Source organism: Felis catus, chromosome D3 (assembly GCF_018350175.1).
Source record: "Felis catus isolate Fca126 chromosome D3, F.catus_Fca126_mat1.0, whole genome shotgun sequence".
In the NCBI taxonomy this organism is placed as follows: Eukaryota; Metazoa; Chordata; class Mammalia; order Carnivora; family Felidae; genus Felis; species Felis catus.
In genome coordinates this window covers 80,291,525-80,313,987 of record NC_058379.1, presented here as the reverse complement: position 1 = coordinate 80,313,987, position 22,463 = coordinate 80,291,525, and the positions used below count along the sequence as shown (strand labels likewise).

General features: G+C 40.1%; 1 protein-coding gene across 6 annotated transcripts in view; it reads right to left on the bottom strand.

The window, feature by feature from the left end:
• Positions 1 to 22,463, bottom strand: part of ZCCHC2 (zinc finger CCHC-type containing 2) — a 64,797-nt gene that overhangs the window by 12,160 nt on the left and 30,174 nt on the right. For 5 of the 6 annotated variants that reach the window (XM_023242070.2, XM_023242068.2, XM_045041066.1 and 2 more), the window contains 7 exons: positions 14,930 to 15,024; positions 12,441 to 12,524; positions 10,926 to 10,983; positions 8,489 to 8,624; positions 7,376 to 7,440; positions 6,911 to 7,005; positions 1,949 to 2,077 (listed from right to left, as the gene is read on the bottom strand). In XM_023242070.2, coding sequence (XP_023097838.2) covers positions 1,949 to 2,077; positions 6,911 to 7,005; positions 7,376 to 7,440; positions 8,489 to 8,624; positions 10,926 to 10,983; positions 12,441 to 12,524; positions 14,930 to 15,024 — 662 coding nt within the window. The remainder of the gene's footprint in view (positions 1 to 1,948; positions 2,078 to 6,910; positions 7,006 to 7,375; positions 7,441 to 8,488; positions 8,625 to 10,925; positions 10,984 to 12,440; positions 12,525 to 14,929; positions 15,025 to 22,463) is intronic. The other variant, XM_011288139.4, reaches the window with a different exon arrangement.

Genomic DNA, 22,463 nt, shown 5'->3' with positions numbered 1-22,463 from the left:
CAAAATGTTACTAAGCAGATGTTCATAACCAAGATGTTACCAATCAGATGTCTTTACCATGTGTGAAGAATGACATCCCCATTCAACATACACATTTTTGAAATGTCATTTCCAGAATAGTAAGGTAAGGATCTTTGACACTCCACTCCTGCATAAAAGGAACAAGAATTCTAGCAAAAACTGTCAAAATCAACTTTTTTAGAACTCTGGAAATTAACTAAAGGCTTACAGCAATCTGAGGAGTGTTTATTCAAGAAAAACTACTGAATCTCTTAAGAAAAGTGAGCACTATGGCATTTTAACTTGCCCTAATTCCAGCGTACTTTCTCTAGCTCAGAAGTAGCCTTATAAAGGAATAGTTTTGCAACTACAGTAGCTATAAAAACTAGCAGCCTAGCAGCCACCAGAAGAAACATGGGTGGAGCTATTTAAAGCCCCATCCCCAAAAAACTGTCATTGTCTATCTAGCAGTTACAGGTCACTCTGTGTTAACAGCTGCTTACCCACAGGGCATTTGTCACAATCAATCAGCAGCAAATGTTTAACAACCTGGCTGCCTGAGGCAGCACTACCAGTTGGGACTAACAAGAGACTAACCAAAAACCTTAAAAGGAAAAACTGAAGAATGAGATGTCCGCAGGGAGCTTTGAAAAGCTTGCACATAGGGGCGCCTGGGTGGCTCAGTCGGTTAAGCGACCGACTTCGGCTCAGGTCATGATCTCGTGGTCTGTGAGTTCGAGCCCCGCGTCGGGCTCTGTGCTGACAGCTCAGAGCCTGGAGCCTGTTTCGGATGCTGTGTCTCCCTCTCTCTCTGGCCCTCCCCTGTTCATGCTCTGTCTCTCCCTGTCTCAAAAAAATAAATAAAACATTAAAAAAAAAAAAAAAAAAAGAAAGAAAAGCTTGCACATATTCTTGAAAATCTAGAAGGCCATGTTTAATGGCTTAATGTCAGGGCTGTTTACATACAGCCATTAATGTCGAGGGCTGTATGTAAACCCAGGAAAGCACTGAGAAAGCACTACAGTCTCACTTTTGGCCGACTCTGATCTTCTATTTGAGGAAGAAGTGAAGACCTAAGACACACAGAAAACAAATAGCAAAATGGCAGATGTGAATTCCACGTTATCAGTAATTACAGTAAAATTAAAGGGATCAAACACTCCAATCAAATGGCAGAGATGGGCAGCATGGCTCAAAAGCCATAATCCAACTCTATGCTGCTGTATCCTAAGAGAGACACACTTTAGATTCAAAGACACAAACAGCCTTAAAGTGAAAGGACAGAAAGGGGCGCCTGGGTGGCTCAGTTGGTTAAGCGTCTGATTCTTGGGTTTCAGCTCAGGATCTCACAGTTCATGAGTTGGAGCCCCACGCTGGGCTCTGAGCCAATAGCGGGGAGCCTGCTTGGGATTTCTCTCTCCCTCTCAATAAACAAACAAACAAACAAACAAACAAACAAACAAACATAAAAAATTTTAAAACACACGTGAAAGGATGGAAAAAGTAGTGCCCTACAAACAATACCCAAAAGAGTGCAGGAGTGGCTCTATTATTGTCAGATAAAATAGACTTTCGGCCAAAAACAGTTACTAGAGACAAAAAAAAAGAGTATTTTATAATGACAAAAGAATCAATCCATCAGAAGATAGGAAACTTATAAATATGTACCTCTAGCAACATACACGTTTTCAATCTTTCTACACTAGTAAACTACTTTATTATGACTCTTTTCTTTCTACTTAATTTCATATGCAGTGAAATAAGCTTAAAAAAAATCAACACTGCTAGGAACTTCCAAGTCAGTGGTCATTAAGGCACCCTTTATACCAATTAAATTTAAAATTAATAATGACAGTTATAGGAGCATAAAATTACTTATGTTTGACAGATTTTAAGAGACAACACACATTTCCCTCCACCATCCCCATATCCCTTCCAAAGAGCAAACCTCTGTCTTTCTCTTCTTCGCTTTCAAAGCTTTCTCTTCCATCATGCCGTGGGCTAGAGGGAGAACTGTAACTCTCTGAAGAGGTTTCTCCACATGTGTCATGTCCAGATCCAATGTCCAAATTCACATCTAAAAATAACAATTCTATTCTTAAAAAATCATGTTAAGTATATTAATTTCTGAATTGAACCATTAGAATCAGCTATAGCCGGGGCGCCTGGGTGGCTCAGTCGGTTAAGCGTCCAGCTACGGCTCAGGTCATGAACTCACAGATCGTTGAGTTCGAGCCCCGCATCGGGCTCTGTGCTGACAGCTCGGAGCCTAGAGCCTGCTTGGGATTCTGTGTCTCCCTCTCTCTGCCCCTCCCCAACTCATGCTCTGTCTCTGTGTCTCTCTCAAAAATAAACATTAAAAACAAGAAAAAAAAAAAAAGAATTAGTTATAGCTGTAAAAAGTTTTTTCTTTTAGTTTTTCTACAATCACCTAAAAAGCTGGGCCTTGAGGTAAAAATTCATTATTACAACACAATTTTAATTGAAAATAATTGAATAACAAGCATATTCTTAAGACAAAGGCACAGGGACAAGTCAATCTTACTGACTTTAAAAAAATCAGAGTAAAAGTTCATCATAGGGTCTGCTCAGTAGGAGCACACTGAGCCATTTTCTGAGTCTAGACATTTTAACTCCTCAGAGTTTGTTGGAAAATTCATTCTTTATCAGAACTCAGGAATAGAACTGACTGCCGGAATGTTTATTTGGTCGAATCACTATGCCTGAGTATTTGAAACAGAGGACGATGCTCCCCATCTAGTAGACTGATTAGTCCCCCGAGTTCCGCCCAGAAGCCAACATGGGGTGGGGCAGGGGCTGTGGTGCAGATCTGCCCCGACCAATCAGCTGTTTCTGTTCGGGGCCCAGAGAAAAGATTACTGGTACACCTAGTACTGGACACTCCTGCACTGGCCCAAACTTAGGTCACTGTTCTATTCATTCCTGTAAACCCAGCTGAGCCAGCAGAGATTCTGCCTCGCAGCAAGCACCCAACACACGTTTAGGACAGAAATCCCCATAGAAGGAATTCTGGAGAGATTTCAGGACTATAGATGAGTGAACCACTTCTTCGGCAACCTGGTAGAATCAATAAAAGGTAATCACTTGGACAAAATAGGTGTTAGAAAAAAGATATGGTTTGTGTAATACGCAAATTAGTTGACTAATCTGTGTCTTTTAAAGGCATTAAATTATAAGGAGGTTAGTACTGTTAAAGATGACCCACCACTCAAATGGTAAATCAATATTAAAGAATAAAGTCATTAAGAATGCAGATGATGCGGAATCCCTTTGGGTAATAAAATGCCAAACTGCCAAGGGAAAACTGCACAAGATCTCATGAGGCTGTAAGAAAAGTGGCAGAGGAGCGACTTGGACAAGAAATAATTTTACAGAAAAGTCATCTGGAGTACACTTACACACGGTAATAGGTTCTGAATTTCCAGTCACAACATGACTAAGGAAAGGGACGCAAGTGAACGTCAACAGCACCTGAGGACAATCTAATGTGCCACGGTGGCCAAAAAGCCTGGCATTAACTGGACTACTGAAAATGAAACCTCTGAAACTGTGGCATACATGCAAACTGTGCATGTAAGTATTTCAACCAGCATAATGAACAAAATGAACAATTCAGTGAAGAGAATCAAAGATTCAATGACAATCTCAAGCCAGAAATGATGGGCTGACAGGGAGCCCCTGGGGGGAGGGTGAGCTGAGATCTATCTGCTCACTACAACTCAGACAGTGAAACTACAGTGGAGTTGTTGAAACTTCAAAGAGCTAAGTTTCAGACTAGGTTTAAAAAAAAAAGCAGCTATTTCTCAAAATCACAGTTTACAGAATGATTTACTCTCGATTATATTAGCCAGTAAATATTCTCATCACCAAACTGCCAATATAATAATTTGCAGTTTTCAAAGAACTACATACATAAATCTAAATCTATGCTAAACAGAATTTTCTTTTTGATCACCTGGAAGGTGCAGAGTCTTTGGAATTTTTATCATCAGAAATCATTATTATGTGACCCTATGGAGTCAAAGTGTGGAAGGGGAGCATGAAACAATTATGCCAAAGGATGTTTCATGCACCGTCCTTTTCTAAGTTTATTTATTTTGAGAGAAAGAGAAACAGAGCACATGAGCAGGGAAGGGGCAGACAGAGAGGGAGAGGGTGAACCTCAATCAGGCTCTGCGCTGTCAGCACAGAGCCCGGCGTGGGGCTCAAACTCATGAACCACAAGATCGTGACCTGAGCTGAAGTCAAGAGCCGGACACTTAACTGACTGAGCCACCCAGGCGCCCCCCCACACTCTCCTTTTAAATAGAAGCATAAACCTTTTTGTTTATTATCACGTCTCAAAGAGTAGAAGGTTGTGCATGTTATTAAGAAGACGAAAAGCAAAACCTTACAATGTTAAACACTATTCTAACAATAAAAATCCTGGTTATTAGTACTTATGAACAAAGAGAAGTCGGGTAGACTTAAGAACCATTTAGATACATGAGATGACAGAAACACAGTGGGTTATTATAGGAAGCTGGAGACTCTGAAGTCACTGAAATCTGTCATAAGAATTACTGAGAGGTCAACCATCTCACGGCCCCCAAACTTCTTGGTGCCACAATCAGCAACAGACGAATGGGGTGGAAGAAACACAGGTGATGCAGTGGGAAAAAGTTCTTAATAATGCAGATGAAGTAAAGCACACATCCTTCTAGCAGAGAAACTTAAAGCTTGAGGTTTTAAAAACAAACACAATGCAAAGAAAACAGATGACAAATAGCAAGCACTGCCACTGTTTTTTCGGGGACACAACATGAAGGGAGGCAGTAAGGGACTTTTGGTCCCTTCTGTGTTTTTAGAATTTTCAACAATATAAATGTCTTATTACTCAAAATAGAAGTTAAATTTTAAAGTTAAAACTAAGTAAGACCCAGACAACCTACCAATCAGAAGGATCTGACATTTTTAACCCCAATACACTATCTACTACTTTATGACATGTAGGATTTGTTCCACAAAGAAACAAAACCTTAAATATATCTTACGTTTACTGAATGCTTAAAGGTAATTCCTTCTTTATAACCTAATATTTCCAAAGGAAATTAATCAACAGAGGTTTTTGTTGTTGTTGTTGTTGTTTTAAATTGGAGTCAGCAAACATCTGAGTTACATCTGGTATCAATGCAAAGCTGTACAAAGTATATTTTATTTATAGTCACACTTCATGACAAAGAATAAGGTTTATCTTAATAAGAAATCCTGAGGTTGTATTTTCAGAGTATTGGAAAATAAAGAGAAAAAGGAATTGGAATTTGGGATGCTATTTATAAGCTCTTAATAACCTACAAGTGTATGTTTTCTTCTAACTTAGAATAGGGAAAAGAACTAAATTATTGAACATCTATGTGCTCAGCACTAGTTAAGTGCTCTTCAGATGTTGCCATATTTAATCCTTACAATCCAGGGCGGGAGGTTATTAGTCCTGTCTCTGAAATGAGAGAAATTAGGCTGCAGAGAGGCCACACGTTTATGGAACTGGAGGACAAGACTCAAACCCACATTTGTCTAAGATCAAAGTCCACAGAACTTCTCTGCAAGTATGAGGCTAAAGAGGACAGAAGACTTGTGTGCTTCTTCAGTGAGCAGTAGTTCCCAAATCACATGAGGGACGAGAGAGCGATCTTCTGAGGGTGGGATACGTTTGACAGGAATTTCAACTGGGGAATGATCCGATTTAGGATGTGACCTAGGAGACAAATATGCGGGCAGTGTAGGAAGTGAGCTGGAAGGAGGAAGAACAGAGACAGGGAGATCTGCCACAAGTAATTTTCAACCATCCGCCGACAGAGACCTTTTGCCATTCTTATTTTAGCTTTTTTCCTCCTCCTTTTAGCTGCCACCACCACCACAGGAAACCTCAAAGATAGTTAAGTGTTACAATATACTCATAAACGACGTGTTTTTTCCCCCATGTCATTTTTTCCCCAAGGACAGTTCAGTTAGTTAACTCAGTAAGTTGGCCAGCTGATTTTAGAGGAAAAATGTAACCATATTTCCTGTATCAATATTCAATCTCTGTGAATAAGTACCTGGTTTAAAAACACACTCCATTAAAAAATAAATATATTCTGGTTATTTATGTTGTAGCATCACAACTGAATGTACTAATACTTGCATAAAATTTAAATCAAAAAAAATCCTTAATTTGTGAAATCAGTCCAACCAACAAATGTGGGAGGTACACACATGAACAAAACATACTCCTAGGGGTCTAGGAGCCTTTTGTTCTCTTTTGTCTTTGCTATTAATGGTACACGTAACACAGAAAAGTTATTAATGAACCAGCAAAAAGGACACTTCTCAAATAAATACAAAACCTGAAAATAAAGAAAACTTAAAAGCAGGTAAATGGAAACTATACAAATCTAGTACAATAGAAATCTGAGTGTGTGCATTCCCCTAGAACTCCGTAAAAGCCCACAAAGGACAGTCATTAAAACATGAAAACGTCAACAAGATTCTAAAAATGACTTTACACAAGGACAGGGACAGCTTTCCATGAGGGCTGAAAGGATCCCCCAGGTGCTCGGACCTGTGCTCTGGAGCAGGGACAGGCTCGAGAAGTGGACAAGCGAGGAGCCCGTGGCCTGCAGAGGAAGGAAACGGTGGGGAGGCACAACTGTGGCAAAGGAAAGGTTCACCTCTATGGCTGCTTCCGACTTCCTACATCAGTTCCATTAATACTTCAGAATGGTTTAATTCAGAACCTGCTATTCCCATCCGCGCAAGGTTAACGGTATAATTTCAGGATCGGACACCACAGCTCGACAGCTACTAAAACAGGTATCATGCCAAATACATGTAGGTGATGGGTATTTGAAAGAAAAACAAACTTTCTTACCTTTCACAGAACCACCATGGGCATGCTGGGAAGTTGAGAGTCTGATACCATTTATTCTACTATTCAATCTGTTGTCAGTTTTCTTAATTTTCTCCCTAAACCCAAAATATACATGTTACTGACATTTTTTTATAAGGCTCTCTAGAGAACACCATAAACAGTATTACTAAAATTCTATTTTTTATAGTAAAACAATTTTTAGTAAGGTATAATCTGAATGCAAGATTCGCCCTTCAGTGTACGGTTCGGAGAGTTTTGTCCCTCCAAACTGAATATATTTTGACAATAGCTTTATTTTGATCATCTGCATTTGCTGACTATTTTGAATTAAAAAAATTAGGCCTAGAAATAAAAATGTAATGAAAATACTATTTATTCTGTATAAACAAAACATGCCCATAGTCAAAGCCTACATGTTGCCTTTCTTACCAATTCCTATTACTGGAAACATTAAATTGAACCTACTTTTCTATTTGTGGCTTTCCTTTCTTCTTATTTATTGAAGATAAGCTTCGTTTTTCAGTTGAATGCTAATGGAAAGAATAAAAAGAAATCAGACTAAAACTAACCCACACTCATGTAGATATCCTTCTATTCTCCTATCAAACAGTAAAATGACACACTCCCAGTTATATATTGTGAACAAATTCTGATTTCTAACCTATTTCTTGAAGATACCTACCTGAACCACTAAAATTTGCACATTCTCTGATACTCAATATTAATCTAAGAAAAATACCTATTTTTGAATTTTGCTTTTAAAATGGCCCCGTATTCTTTCTTCTGAGCACAAAATAAAACATACAAATAACTGGCATTTGTTTACACGTTCAACAGTGTTCTTCTGAAGTACAACACAGTTTTATCAACTTTAAGAAGAGAAGGTGTAGGCGCTGAAGTAGAGAGAGTAAAGGTATAATTGAATGGACTCTGAAAACAGGCCATTAAGTATGACTAAGGTAACATACAACTTCTCAGAACATTTCGTTTATAAAACCACATTCCAGTAAAGGTTGACATTTGGAGCTGAGTGCTGACCAGAAATAAACATCAGTTAACAAATATATTTTCTGAAAAGAAGGTGGCTCTCTCCATAGCCTCACCAGTAAGCCTTCCCCTGCATCTACGGTGCTTGCGAGCATTCTGCACTCTGATTACACCAACTCTGGAGAAAGCAAATATTTCCTAATTACATTCCTAAATTACAGTGTAATTTCCTAATTACATTACATTACATCCAACTTCTCATGAGGGACGGTCAGGCTCAAAATTCACAACACCAACAGCAAGATAGTGACTGACATGTGAATAATTTTTCCAAAAGCAAAAAATCTGGCAGAACCATTTGATGTATCCCTAGTTAGAATAAACATTATAAGATTCGCATTAAAATGTACTCCTTTTCTGAGCAATAAAGGCAATCTCAAGATATTTTTTCAGGTGTCAGAAGAGTTTAGACCATATATTCCAATTAAGTTGAAAGTCTAACAGCTATACTATCTGACATAATAATACTTCAGAGAACTCAACTCTTGTAGAGCAGCAATGCATGGAGACAAGAACAAAACCCTCCAATACCTGGTCAGCTAAGGCCACACAGTGCTCCGGGTGCTGAACAGCGGGGCAGCTCTGCTTTCTCCAATCCACAATTCCGTTCTGTTCAGAATATTGCACGGTGAGCCCATCCAACGGAGAACAACTTGTACCAATGGTGCTATCAGAAGAAGTTTGTAAGCTGTGAAAATCTGTCCTCAGTACTCAAACCTATACTGTCTCATATAATGAAGAAGCTATAGTAACCCTTTGTTCAGTGTATGTATGTATGTGTGTGTATTTTTTAAAGAATGCCTAGTGATATCTCTAAGAAAAAAAAGGATGCTATGAGAATAAATTATCACACAGCTATCTTATCTAATAAATAACACCTGTCTCTAAGGAAATTAGTAACAAGTGTAAGTTGTCTTCAGACACTATATATGGTCATCCTGTGCCACTCACAGCTGGAGTGTAACCCCGATCTTGAGAGGATAGCTAAGTACTGTGTATATCTAAGGCATGTCAAAGGACAGGGCAATGTGACTGAAAAACAGAAGAAACAGACATCGGAAACAGGCTCCAAAAGAATCCAGTGACAGAAGTTACTGGACATAGCCTTTAAAATAACAGTGTTTAATAGGTCAGTGACTGCAAGAAGATGGGAAATTTGGGGAATGTCCCGAGAAATACAAACAAGAACCACACTTAAATTCTGGAACTGTAAAAGAAACTGAAATTAAGAACTCAACGGATAATGGGGTGCCTGGGTGGCTCAGTCGGTTGAGCGTCCGACTTCAGCTCAGGTCATGATTTCACAGTTCTTGAGTTCGAGCCCAGCATCAGGCTCTGTGCTGACAGCTCAGAGCCTGGAGCCTGCTTCCGATTCTGTGTCTCCCTCTCTCTCTGACCCTCCCCTGCTTACGCTCTGTCTCTCAAAAAGGAATAAACATTAAAAAAAAAAAAAAATTAAAGAACTCAGTGGATAGAAGCAGACACACAAAGTCAGTAAGGAGGAACTTTGGCCAGAAGAAACTAGACTGAAGCTGGAGAAGAAGAAAATACAGAGAACACAGAAAAGCTTAGGAGACACACAGGGCCTGGTGGAAAGTCTAACACACGAAGTACCCCAAGTCTCAGAAGAGAAAACAAGAGAATCAGGTGGAAGCAGTATCTGAAAAGGTAGTGGCCTGGTCTTCTCTAAAATCAAAAGGTATCAGGCTTCAGGCTTAAGAAGTGAAATTCATTCAAAGACAGCCACAAACAGTATCTTAGAAAAGTGCTCAAAACGAGATGAGAAAATCTTAAAAAGCAATCAGGTTGTGAAAAGCACATCCACTTCCAAAGAGCAACAAGGCTGAAACAATGAATGCCAGCTGTCTTTGTTAGTTCTCCCCAGAAGGAGAATCTGGGGTGGCATGGTTGATAGGGGAGGTGAGCTCAGGAAGCAAAACAAAAAGTGTGCAGAATGAAAGGGGAAAAGAGGAAAAACCAACTTGTAAGGGTCTGTTACTTGTAAGGTTGCCAACATAACAACAGAGGCGCAAACCAGCTGGGACCTCCCAGAATTATCTATCCAAAGGACAGGAAGCTGGAGCCTCCCCATAAGTTGAGTGCTGACCCCCTGGGCAAATTAACTTGCATTTCTGGACTATGCTGGTCTGAGTGCCAACCAGGTCCCCAGAATCAGCCAGGGCCCCGAGGCAGAAGGTGGAAAGTCTTACAGCTTGGGTGGGACAGCGGAAACTTGAAGAGGGTCCTAGAGCCGGGCTGAGGCTATCATGCGAGGGATCAAAGGCATTAAACAGGAAGACAGTAAAAACTGACTTTCAAAGCACTTGGAGAAAGTCACTGCCAACGTAGAATCCTACATTCAGGAAAAGTGCAGGCAAAATAAACATTTTTTTCCCCCCAGGTAAAAACAAAGTAAATGCATCAATGGCAGACAGAGCTACAGGAACTACTGCAGTCCTTCAGCAGGAAGGAAACAATCATGGACGGACGCTAAGACACATGGTAAAGAATGAAGGCAGTGGAACAGCAGAATCCAAGTGACAGGTGAAGGTAGGCTTCACAAGGTCTAAACTACAGGGAGAATAACGTACAGGACAACCACAATTTGTAAGGTGGGAGGGGTAAGTGAAATAACAGCGAATAAAGGTCCTCACAGGGGAAGTGCTGCAAGCACCATTAGTACCAGACCTTAGAGAGTCCAAGATGTAGAATACAATCTCATGACCCCTCGTTACCACTAGAAGAATCGAAAACATTACCTCTCAAAGTTAACAGAACGGAGAAACAGAATAAAACCACCTTACAGCAAGAAAGGAAAGAAAAGGAAGATGACACAGAAAAGGCTGGACAAGTAACAAGCAAACAGTAAAACAGCAGACTTCTAGGCAAACGTCTCAGTGATTAAAGTAAATGTGACACAGTGAATTACAAACGTACAAAGACATTGTTTTAGGAATTAGATACGTACTTCACAAGGGGACTCTTGCCGGTGTGTTTCTTGTGGATTATGGTGTGCTGTAACGCATCTACGGTAGAGGAAGAAACGATTATTATACCAAATGCTGCTGCCAAAAATCCAAGAGGATGACGCAACTAATTTATGTGATGGTGACAGGATCACCAGACCATGCAGAACGCTTCTAAGCACTTTTCACAGAAAACTCTTTAAAGGGGCAACTTTTCAAAAACACACTACAGTCCTACTGTAATGTAAACGATTTTCTTAACGTTTTCTTTTGTCTCGCTTACTTTAAGAATACAGTATCATAATACATCTAAAATACAAACTATGTGTTAACTGTTTACATTTTTGGTAAGGCTTCTGATCAAACAGCAGGCTAGTAATAGTTACGTTTTGGGGGAGTCAGAAGTTATACATGGATTTTCGACCGCAAGGGGGGCAGTGCCCCTTACCGCTCTGTTGTTCAAGGGTCAACTATATTTGCCTCTTTTCATTAAGAAACAAAATATATCACAGAAACATCTGAAGGCCTTTCTCCATTCCACTTGACTTCCTCCCTCTACAGAGATAAACTAGCTGAAGTATTCTACTGCGTGTTTTTATTAAGATTTACCGCACCCAGGTGATACCCAGGTATTTGCTATTACACACAAGGCTGCTGTGAGGACTTCAGTCTCCATCCCCTGAACACACGGACAACAATTTTCATAGCAGCAGAAGTGCTGGGTGGTGGCATGAAATTAATTACTTCCAACCTCACTACACAGTGTCAAATTTCTGTCCAAATGAGTTGTACCAATTTATGTTCCCATCCGCAGCGGATCAGCTCCCATTACTTCATACCCCTGGTAATGTCAGACTTGAAAATGTTTTACTAATTCGGGGAGCGTGAAATGATATCTTGTTGTTTTTACAGTGTGCATTTTTCAGACTACTCGTGAGGCTAAACACTGCTTAATTGCCATTCACAGTTCCTCTTCCATGAATTAACTATCTTTATCTTTTGTCCTTACTGTCAATTAGACTGATGCTCTGAGTTTTTGGAGGAATATTTCTATTGTCTGGGTATAGTCTTTCTTCAACTGTGACTAGCCTGTAAATATCTTCTAACTGCCTGTTTTTTGGTTACAAGTTCAGTTTTATTTTAGAAAAAAGATCTCCACCACGGTCACGTTCTGCTTCGTCAAGAAAGCCTTCTTTCCCAGGTTATTAACATTTAAAAGTTCGGTTTTACATTTTATATACTACATTAAGTTTATATGTACTTATCTTTTGTTACTTACTTGAAATTTTTGTGCATGATGTAAGTAGGGATCTAATTATATAATATTTTTTCAACTGGAAAGCCAGCCAACATCATTTATTGAATAGTCTATTTTTTCCTCACTTATTTATAATGCCACCTGTCACATTCCAAGTTTCCATATGTCTGTTTCTTGGCTCCTTAATCTATTCTAATGGTCTGCCTATCCTTGTGCCTATATCAGGCAAAATGACTTATTCCAGTGAATCCACACTTACCTTCTTCTTGACTTGAAGCTTCTGAGCTGTCTTCCTTTAAGTGTTCTAATATTTTAGAAGTCTTCAGAGAGGACTGTAAGTTATCTGCAGGAAGTATTCAATACCAATTAACTTTTTAGGAAAAAGGTAATAAAGAAAACACACAGAATGATTCCTTCTGTCCCAAGAAGAGGAGAGTGGTGAGTCAGTGGTAAAGAGAACATTTCTACTAGTTAGGACCTTTACAACACCAAGGTGACACAGCATAGAACACTGGACTGGGAGTGGGGACCCTGAATCAGGGAGCCTGCTCTCCCCATGAAAACCACAGGTCTGGAGCAAGGGGCTTCACCTCCGCCAGCCCCAGGGGCTCACGCGCAATAGGAGGGGATGCACTAGATTAGTGCTTCTCAGACATCGGTGGTGTGGGAAGGCTTTTCAAATTTCTAATGTGTTGTGAAGCATTCCTTTTATAAAATATAAGCAGGTGTGGCAATGTCCAACTGCTACAAAGCCTCTCAAGTGTCCACCGTGAGTTTCTATTCTATTATAGAGCAGTGGCCCACGGGGCACATTCTGAAAGCCCCGGACTAGTCCTCAGGTAAGGTGCAGACTGGTGGGGTTCCAGACCGCGATATGCTGAAGTCATCTAGGAGTTAACATTTGTTTTCTCAAGTGTCAGGACACAGACTAAGTACTACTGTCTATCCCTGGGGACAAAAGGTAGAGCTGTCATTTTTTTCAAAAAAGTGCAAATGAACTTTGACAACAGTGTGTTCCCTGGTGAAACAATGTGGACATCCTGACCACATTTTCCACACTCCCAAAACATGTCCTTTAACACATTTCAATTTTGCAACAATTTGAGGTCTTCCAATGTACTACTCCCTTTAGCACCACGCATGTAATTTAAATACTGTAAAGCTCTCGTGATGAGTTTTCTCTTATTTATATATGCGCTACTCACTTGGGCCAGTTTTCCTGGGTCGCCTGTTAAAATCGGAATTAAAAGTTTAACTTTGTGTTTTCGGCATGTGTTAAACAAACGCTATTTATAGATATTCCTTAAAAAGTACTTCCACTCGGTTCAAGCAGAAGAAAGCACTGACTGTTAGATCTATACAGCTCCAGGGTGATTAGGATTCTCTTTAAAAAAACAACCAGCTACTGTCACTGTTCAGACAGAAATTTAACCGTGGAGTCACTCATCTCGTCTCATCAACTAGTCATCAAGAATCTTCCACCCTCACCACCCCCCCACACACATACATACACACGAGAGAGAGAGAAACTTTAAAAGTTAACCCGTTATCATATCCAATCATATTACTTTTTCTAAATTCTCTTTCTTCCACCTCAAAACGAGCAAATATGCATTTTCTTTCCTCTTTAGGTACAAGAAAATAGGACTTTGTTGATAGCAGAAGGAAAGGTTAAAAAAATAAACACAGCCACTTGCCATAATGGCTGTGCTTTAAGTTAGCACATTCTCCTAAAGCCCACATCAATGTTCCTGGCAAAATATTTGTTTAAAAAGGCAGCTGAGATAGATGTGCATAGAAGCACACACAAGGCTGACTGTGAGGAAGGATGAAACATGAGGGCAAAAGCAACTTACAGGAACAGAAGGAAAAAAATGGGGGAAATCTTCAGGAGGTAATATTTCAGTTGGGTCTTAAAACAGGTGTGATTTTAACAGGCTGTGCCAAAAGGAAGGACATTTAAAAGTTCAGGTGCAGAATGAGCCAAGACACTGGGACAGGAAATGGCAGGTATACTGAGTAGATGCCAAGCCTTCAAGCAGCCAGAGCCTGAGAGACTAGCAACGAGGCACAAGGAGGCTCACGGCAGGGCTTGAATTTCAAATCAAACTTTTAAGGTTTTGAAGAGGGGATTAACCAACTGATCCCTGAGGTAATCCTGGCGCAGGTTAAAGTCAAGTGAGAAACCAGAACCGGAGACATGAGTGAGGGGGCTTTGTGCAAGGTGTGCATGGAAGAAAGGCTTAACAGCCCACAACGGACTGGTAAGGAGGGGCAGAAAGGAAGGCACCCCCTGTCCGGCAAGGCTTGGCCTGTAAATGACTGAATGTGAAGAGGAAAAGTGGAAAGAGTAACGCCCGGTTTCCAGCCAGGGAGGCTGCGGAGGTCACTACGGGAACACGGGAACACGGGACCCGGGAGGAAAGGCAGATTCTAAGAGGTGACACCCCCTGTGCCCGGCAGGGCAGCACCTCCGAAGCCTGTACACCAGGTGACAAGGCCCTGGAGGACCCAGTATGTCCACGAGATGGGAGACAGCTGGCCTTTCCCTTGCAGTCAGTCTGTTTTGTGACTTTAGCTTTGACACACTATTTTCTGTAAAACTGCAGTGTCAATTTCACTGAAAACTACACGTTTCTTAATCGTAGGCCGCTATTCCTCAACTGCCAGCCCCATACAAGGCAGCACAGTGAAACAGGAACGCTAAGCAAGAACACATCCGATTTCTAGAGAGGAGAAGACGCTTACTGAGGCTGTGCAGAGGGTCTGGTGATATGGACTGAAAGAAGCTGTGCACTTTCTGACTCTGTAGAAAAGCTTGGGATGAAGTTGAAAATAGCTGCCTGCACATAAAAGAAAAGAGAGGTGTTAATTTCACGTAATATAAACCCACAAGAGTCTCAGTTTAGACTGTAAGGCAAATTTATGTGGCAGTTTAATTCAGTATTATAAGTATATTGGGGGCGCTTGGGTAGCTCACTCGGTTAAGCGTCCGACTCTTGGTTTTGGCTCAGGTTATGATCTCACGGTTCGTGAGTTCAAGCCCCAAGCGCTCTAAGCTGACAGCACAGGGCCTGCTTGGGATTCTCTCTCCCCCTCTCTGCCCCTCCCTTGCTTGCATGTGTGCATGCGCTCTCTCAAAATAAACAAACAAAAAAAAATACTTTTTTCTGAGGAAAGGAATATTATTTTCTAATGTATTTCCCATAGGAAGAAGTGAATAAAAGTTAAACTTATTTGCAAAAATCTGGTAAATGGGCTTATTTCTAATTTTCTATAATCTAGTGGCATGGTTTCACTTCCGGCAATAAAAAAAAAAAAAAAAGTTATTTCAGCCTTTTGTCCAAGTGGCCCAATAGCTATCTTTCTGTCAGATAAGAACTGCAATTCCTTTACTCTTCTTCACAGGTGTTCCTTTTCATCACATGGCCGTACATGGAGGAGCCTCCCACACTCTGAACCTAAGAGCTGGGGTGCTAGGAGTCCTGGAAACTATGGAATGCAGTGTCTGGTCAGACAAGTATTACTACATCCCAAGGCCTGACTAGCTGATGATTCACTCCTCTGTGTATCCTTCCCATGATTCTAAGCTGTTATCTTTGAAAATCAGCTTTCCTCACCTTTTACTAGTGTAATTAAAAGATTCAAACTCAAGTCTTCTCTACAAAACGGACCTTGCAATAAGGGATATTGTTACATCACAGAAACTAATGGAAAGTTTCCTCAAGGATCTGGATACCAGCTCCACCACATAAAAGCTGACCTACTCTAAATAAGTTACTTAGCCTTCGAGCGTCATTTTCCTCATAGGGAATACTACTAGTTCATCAAGGTTATGACACTCATGCAGTACATAAAGCCGTCACCCTACTCAACATACAAATCCACTTCCATTACTTTTGAACACTTTAAACACTCATTTAAAATTCTTAAATTTCTCCCCAAGGTTCCTAACCTGTCATTCAGATTAACTGTCAAGTCATTAAATACCTTATCAAGAGATGACCCTTACAGACCAAAGTCACCTTGTACATTAGGCAAAACTGCTTCTTGGTATGCAGATGTGGAAATAAATATTCAATAGGAAGACAAACGAGAAACGATGAGATGGAAGACAAACGAAGTGAGGAGCTGATCTAAATCCCCAAGTCTGCACACGTTACTTGAGACTGGGGACCAAGACCTGAGGGCAGTGGTAGAACCTATGACCCATTTACTTTCACAAACCAAATGGTCCAAAGACAGACAGACACACCTTTAATTCAAGACTGAGTCCCGAGAGACAGCTTGGACACCGACTACCAGTCCAAAAATCAACCGCATGTCTGCTGTGGGAACACGGTGCTGTACATTTAAGCCAAACCGGAGAGAAAGGCACAGGCTTGAAGTCAGAATACAGACTAAAGTCAAGGTTCAGCAACGTATAACCACAAGACAGCAATTACACCTATGTTTGTTTCCAAATCTAACTGGCTAGAAGCTAACATATTAAATTAGAAAAACAAGATTATACACGGACACGACAGAAATTACCCAATCCCAATGTACATTTCAGTGGCATATTTTCATTTTCCTAACATACAGTGTATCTGGAATGGTATTTATGCAGTGTCCTGTGCCAACCCAATCTCTACTTCTCTTATAAACTCATTTCCTATTTCTCACTTACAATTCCCCCTTCCTTTATCATCGCTACCTTTCTTAAATCACATGAATGATAATCATCCTAATCTAAAATTCACAAATTCACAAACTGAGAATGAGGTGCCCTGACAGCCTATCAATAATGCTGTTGAGACCACAAGCTAGCCACAGAAATCAAAACATTTTTAAGGGAAATATTAGACAATAAGCCATTTTTAAAAATAAAATTTTTGAAGAGGAAAATCTTTTCAAGCAGGATATAAAACTCTGAAACCATTAGAGAAAAGATTGATAAATCTGACTATCTAAAAAAAATTAAAATGTCTACACGGCCAAGAAGTAGCAACAAACGGGTCCTTTAACAAATAACTCTTACAAATCAGCAAGACCAATAAAAAGTGGGGAGGACTGAAAAAACCATCCACAAGAAAGTGCACTCACAGACTAAATACAGACTCAACTACAGAGTAAAATGAGAAAGTCTGCCTCTCTGAGACTAGCAAAGATGAGAGATTGAGAGTATATGTCTGCTGTGTGGTTGCAGAGATACAAACATAAGGAAGGCTTCTGGGGTGTAGAGCGTTGCTACCTCCTTAGAATTTAGAAACATCACTTATTAAAAAATGTATAACTTATGACCAACTTCAATTCTAGAAATTTCTCTTACAGATAAATGTATCAAATGTGTTAAGAAACATATGTGGACATTCCCTGTAATACTGGTTGTAGCAGTTTAAAAATATTCAGACTCCAAATGGCCATAAAACATAATGATTAGTTATGATACAACTAAAAATAGATTATGTAGCAAATAAAAAAGCAGCAGTCTTTTTACATGTACCAATGTGTACATGTATGTATATTTAATGAAAAGATTAAGTGGCAGAAAAGTCTGTATAGGATAATTCAATGTGCACAGTGTAGGAAATATACACAAATACATAAAATCAAAGTCATGTACGTGCACAGAAAATTTCTGAAAAGTTATGTAAGATTTTTAATGAAGGTTATTTCTAGTGACCCTCTAGTGAGGGCAATTTGAGACTTTTGGCATCACACCTTCCTTTACATTCTTCACGAACAGCTTCAATAGCACCTTTATAAAGGACTTACACACACACACACACACACACACACACACACACACACACACACGCCTCTGTGATTATCACTGAGGAGAACCCTAAAAGCTCTAATAAGGAGTCAGACATACACTTCTTAATTGTCATCTTGGCCAGGAGCCAAATTTCTAAAAGTGGCTCCTTCGTAGTTTTTCTCCTCTGAAAATCTCCACCTTATAGAAAAGTTGCAAATATGGTAAAAAAATCTATTTCTGAACCATAAATAACTCATCTCTGACACCCCAACACCCGGCAAGACATTAGCATTTCCTACAAAGACATCCCTACTGCAATCATATCAGGACACTAACACTGAAAAGTTAATACCTAATCCTCAGACCCCATTTAAGTTCTGCCAGCTAATTCCTAAGTGTCCTTTTCACCACAAAGGCCCAGCTGCCACCACAGCTCCTCATGGTGTTAAGAGGTCAGGCCCTGTAGTTTGTGGAATGGTCCCGATGTGGGTCTGTCTGATGTTTCCTCACAGGAGGAATGTAACAGGGCTAGGCTGTGTTCTTTTGCTACAGCCTATTGTGTGCTAATTCTGACTGACCCCCTCACTCATCAAGTTCAAGTTAGGGATTAAAGTGGTATCTGTCAGGTTTCTCCACTCTAAAGCCCTCTTCCTCCCTTTATGAATAATAAGCATTATTTTGTGGGAAAGGACTTTGATACTGTAAATATCTTCAAATGTTCAATCTATTCATTTATTATTTACATTAACACAGACTCATGGTTTCCTATTTTATTCAATATTACTGTTTTATTTATTTAGATGTTCGATTTGCTCCAGATCTGACCACTAGGAGTCCCTTCAAACTGGCTTCTGTGTCCTTTTGACCAAACCACTTAATTCTTTGAGCACTTCCTTGCTTTTGGGTACAAGAGGCTCATCTTGTACTTTTCCTGCCCTGGCCCTGCAATCGGCTTTCTCCTCCAAGGAGCCCTAGTTGTGCTCCTTGGTGGAGGATGGTATCGTAAGTCAAGCTCTGGACATCAGGTATTCCCATTGCTACAGGCTATGGCTGCTTCCAGACCCTGTCTTTCTTTCCTTTCTTCTTTTTATACGTTTATTCATTTACTGTGAGAGGAGCACAAAGGAGTCACGAGTTGGGGAGGGGCAGAGATAGGGAGAGAGAGAAAACCAAGCAGGCTCCACACTGTCAGCATAGAGACCGACGTGGGTGGGGCTTGAACCTACAAACAGGGAGATCATGACCTGAGCCAGATGCTTAACTGTCGAACCACCCAGGTGCCCCCAGGCCCTTTCAATAAACAGAGCCAGGGAATATATGTGTACACACACAACCATATTTCTGTATCTTCCTATATATACCCCAAATCGTGATACACCCAATATCTTCAATTCCAATCAGACACTTCAGGGTTCATTCTAGTTTTCTTCTTTTCTATAGTGTAACTCCCTTCTCCAACAGAGAGACACTTGGTCCTCACTATTCTTAACATACTAATTAGGTCAACTCCCCGTGGTAATGCTTTCCCACTGTTGCCCTACCCACCTCCCGTGTACGTGCCCTCCTGACACCAGCAGAGCTCGAATGCCCTGCCAGCCGCCTCTCAGGTGCACGCCCTCTGAAACACTGTGCCAGCCTCCCAGCGCCATCCCCATGACTGAATGACTCCTCCTTCCACTTGGGGTCCCTTTGCTAGTCCATTAGGGCACACCCCCTAAAACCATTGCCGCTGACTGCCTTGCTCTGTTCCACTGAGTGGCTTTATGACTTTCTTGTTCAGGAGAGGCGGGGGGAAAAGAGGACAGGAACTGGTGATCACTCTTTAAAAGTCAAGTCCTACAAAAAACCTAGACACTGATATTCCTGAGACTTGAACCATAGTTTAGCATAGCTCCCAGAGCACACATGCATGAAGTTTTAAAGTAACAGATTAAGCTGAATAATAAATATCTGAGAACGTGGAAGAGTATTTCAGAAATAGTACCAGGGGGAGGAAAACCAGATCTATCAGCTATGAACAAACTATAAAATTCTAATAATTAAAAAGTGATCCTGGAACAAGAATGAGATTGTCGCAAGGAAAAATCCATGAACAGGTTACATACCTATGAATGAAGGAAATCAGTAAAATAGGAAAGAATCAATTCACTGTTTGGAAAGAAAAATAGATTTAGATCCTGACTTCACTTGGTACAACAAGAGAAATCCAAACTGATGAAAGGAACAATAAGAGAAACTATCACATACACAAAAAGTACACCGATCGTGTTTCGAAAGATGGATAGCCTCAAGCTTTTTTAAATAAGTGAATATCCGTGGCCCAAACTCAAAGGTTACCAAGTGACCAGCCAGTCTCATTCCTATTGTCAGAGCCCCTCTTCTTCCCTAGACGCAAGCCTCTCTGCTATTTTATTGCTTATTTTTCAGAGCTAATCTTTGCACACAAACATGTACATATCCTTTAAAACGGTGACATTCTACTAGCTGTTCTCACCTTGCTCTTGCTCTCTATTGTTCTTTTTCAATAAGGCCACACGGTATTCCAGTGAATGAATGTCCCATGAGTTAACCAAGTCTCCATCAACATCTAGCTGTTTCTAGTCTTTTGTAGTCAAATATTACAACAGTAAACATCTGAGACACTCATCTTTGCATACAGTGGGAATACACTTGTACGGTAAGTTACAAGAAGTGGAAGTCGTCAAAGGTTATCTGCACTTAAGTTGTGATATCGCCAAACGGCTTCCCATAGAAATTTTACCAGTTTATGTAACTGGCCATGAGTACCTACCAAACTTCTGGATCTGTGCATATTCAACAGGTTGAACAGAAACTCACGTTAAGGTGAAAAACCTGTACGCTGAAAACTGTAAGACACTGAGACGACACAAATAAATGGGAAGATAGATAGTCCATGCTTACTGATTAGAAGAATATTGTTAAAATGTCTATACTTCCCAAAGCAATCTACAGATTCAATGTAATCCTATATCCAATAGTATTTTTCATAGAACTAAAACAAATCCCACTAAAACATATGGAACCAACAAAAACCCCAAACAGCCTAGGCAAACTTGAGAAAGATGAATAAACCTAGAAGTATCACAATCCCAGATTTCAAACTATATTACAAAGCTACAGTAATCAAAACAGTATGGTAACACAGATGCACAGTTCAATGGAACAGAATACAGAGCCCAGAAATAAACTCACACTTTTAAGGGCAATTAATTTATGACAAGGGACACAAGAACACACAACAGGAAAAAGACAGTCTCTTCAATAAATGGTACTGGGAAACTGCACAGCTTTGTGCAAAAGAATGAAACTGTACCATTTTCCTAAGCCATACACAAAAATTTGGTGTAATAAACTCAAAACAGATTAAAGATCTAGACGTTAGATAGGAAACCATAAAACTTCTAAAAGGAAACATAGACAGTAAACTCTTGGACACTGGCCTTAGCAATATTTCTCTGGATCGGTCTCCTCAGGCAAGGGAAACAAAAGCAAGAATAAACTATTGGTACTACATCAAAACAAAAAGCTTTTGCACAGGGGCACCTGGATGGCTCAGTTGGTTAAGCATCTGATTCTTGGTTTCAGCTGAGGTAATGATCTCATCAGGCTCAGCACTGCTGGTGTGGAGCCTGCTTGAGATTCTCTCTCTGCCCCTTCCCTGCACGTGCGTGCACACTCTCTCTCTCTCTCTCTCTCTTTCTCAAAATAAACTTAAAAAATAAAGCTTATACACAGCAAAAGCAAGCATTAACAAAATGAAAAGGCAACCCTACTGAATGGGTGAAGAAATTTGCAAATGATATATCCAATAAGGGGCTAGTAACCAAAATATATAAAGAACTTCTAGAACTCAACACCAAAAAACCCACAAATAATCTGCTTAAAAATGGGCAGAGGACCTGAGCATATGTTTGCCAAAGAAAACACACTGATGGCCAACAGACACATGAAAAGATGTTCAATATCACTAATCACCAGGGAAATGCAAATCAAAACCCAATGATATCATCCTATGCCAGTCAGAACGGCTAGTATCACAAAGACAAGAATAACAAGTGTTAGTGAGAATGTGGAGAAAAGGGAACCCTTATGCACTGTTGGTGGGAATGTAAACTGGTGCAGCCATTATGGAAAAGAGTAATGGAAAACAGTATGAAAGTGTCTTAAAATATTAAAAATAGAAATATCATACGATCCAGTAATACCACTTCTGGATATTTAGCCAAAGAAAATGAAAACACTAATTTGAAGAGATACATGCAGCCCTGTATTTACTGCAGCCTTATTCAAAATAGCCAAGACACGGAGGCAACCTAAGTGCCCGTCGATAGATGAATAAAGAAGATGTGGTATACAGAATGAAATATTACTCAGCCATTGAAAGAGAATGCCATCTTGCCATTTGGGACAACATGGATGCACCTAGAGGGTATTATATTAAGTGAAGTAAGCCTGAAAAAGACAAATACCATACGATTTCACTTATATGTGGAATCTAAAAAACAAATGAACAAACCAACA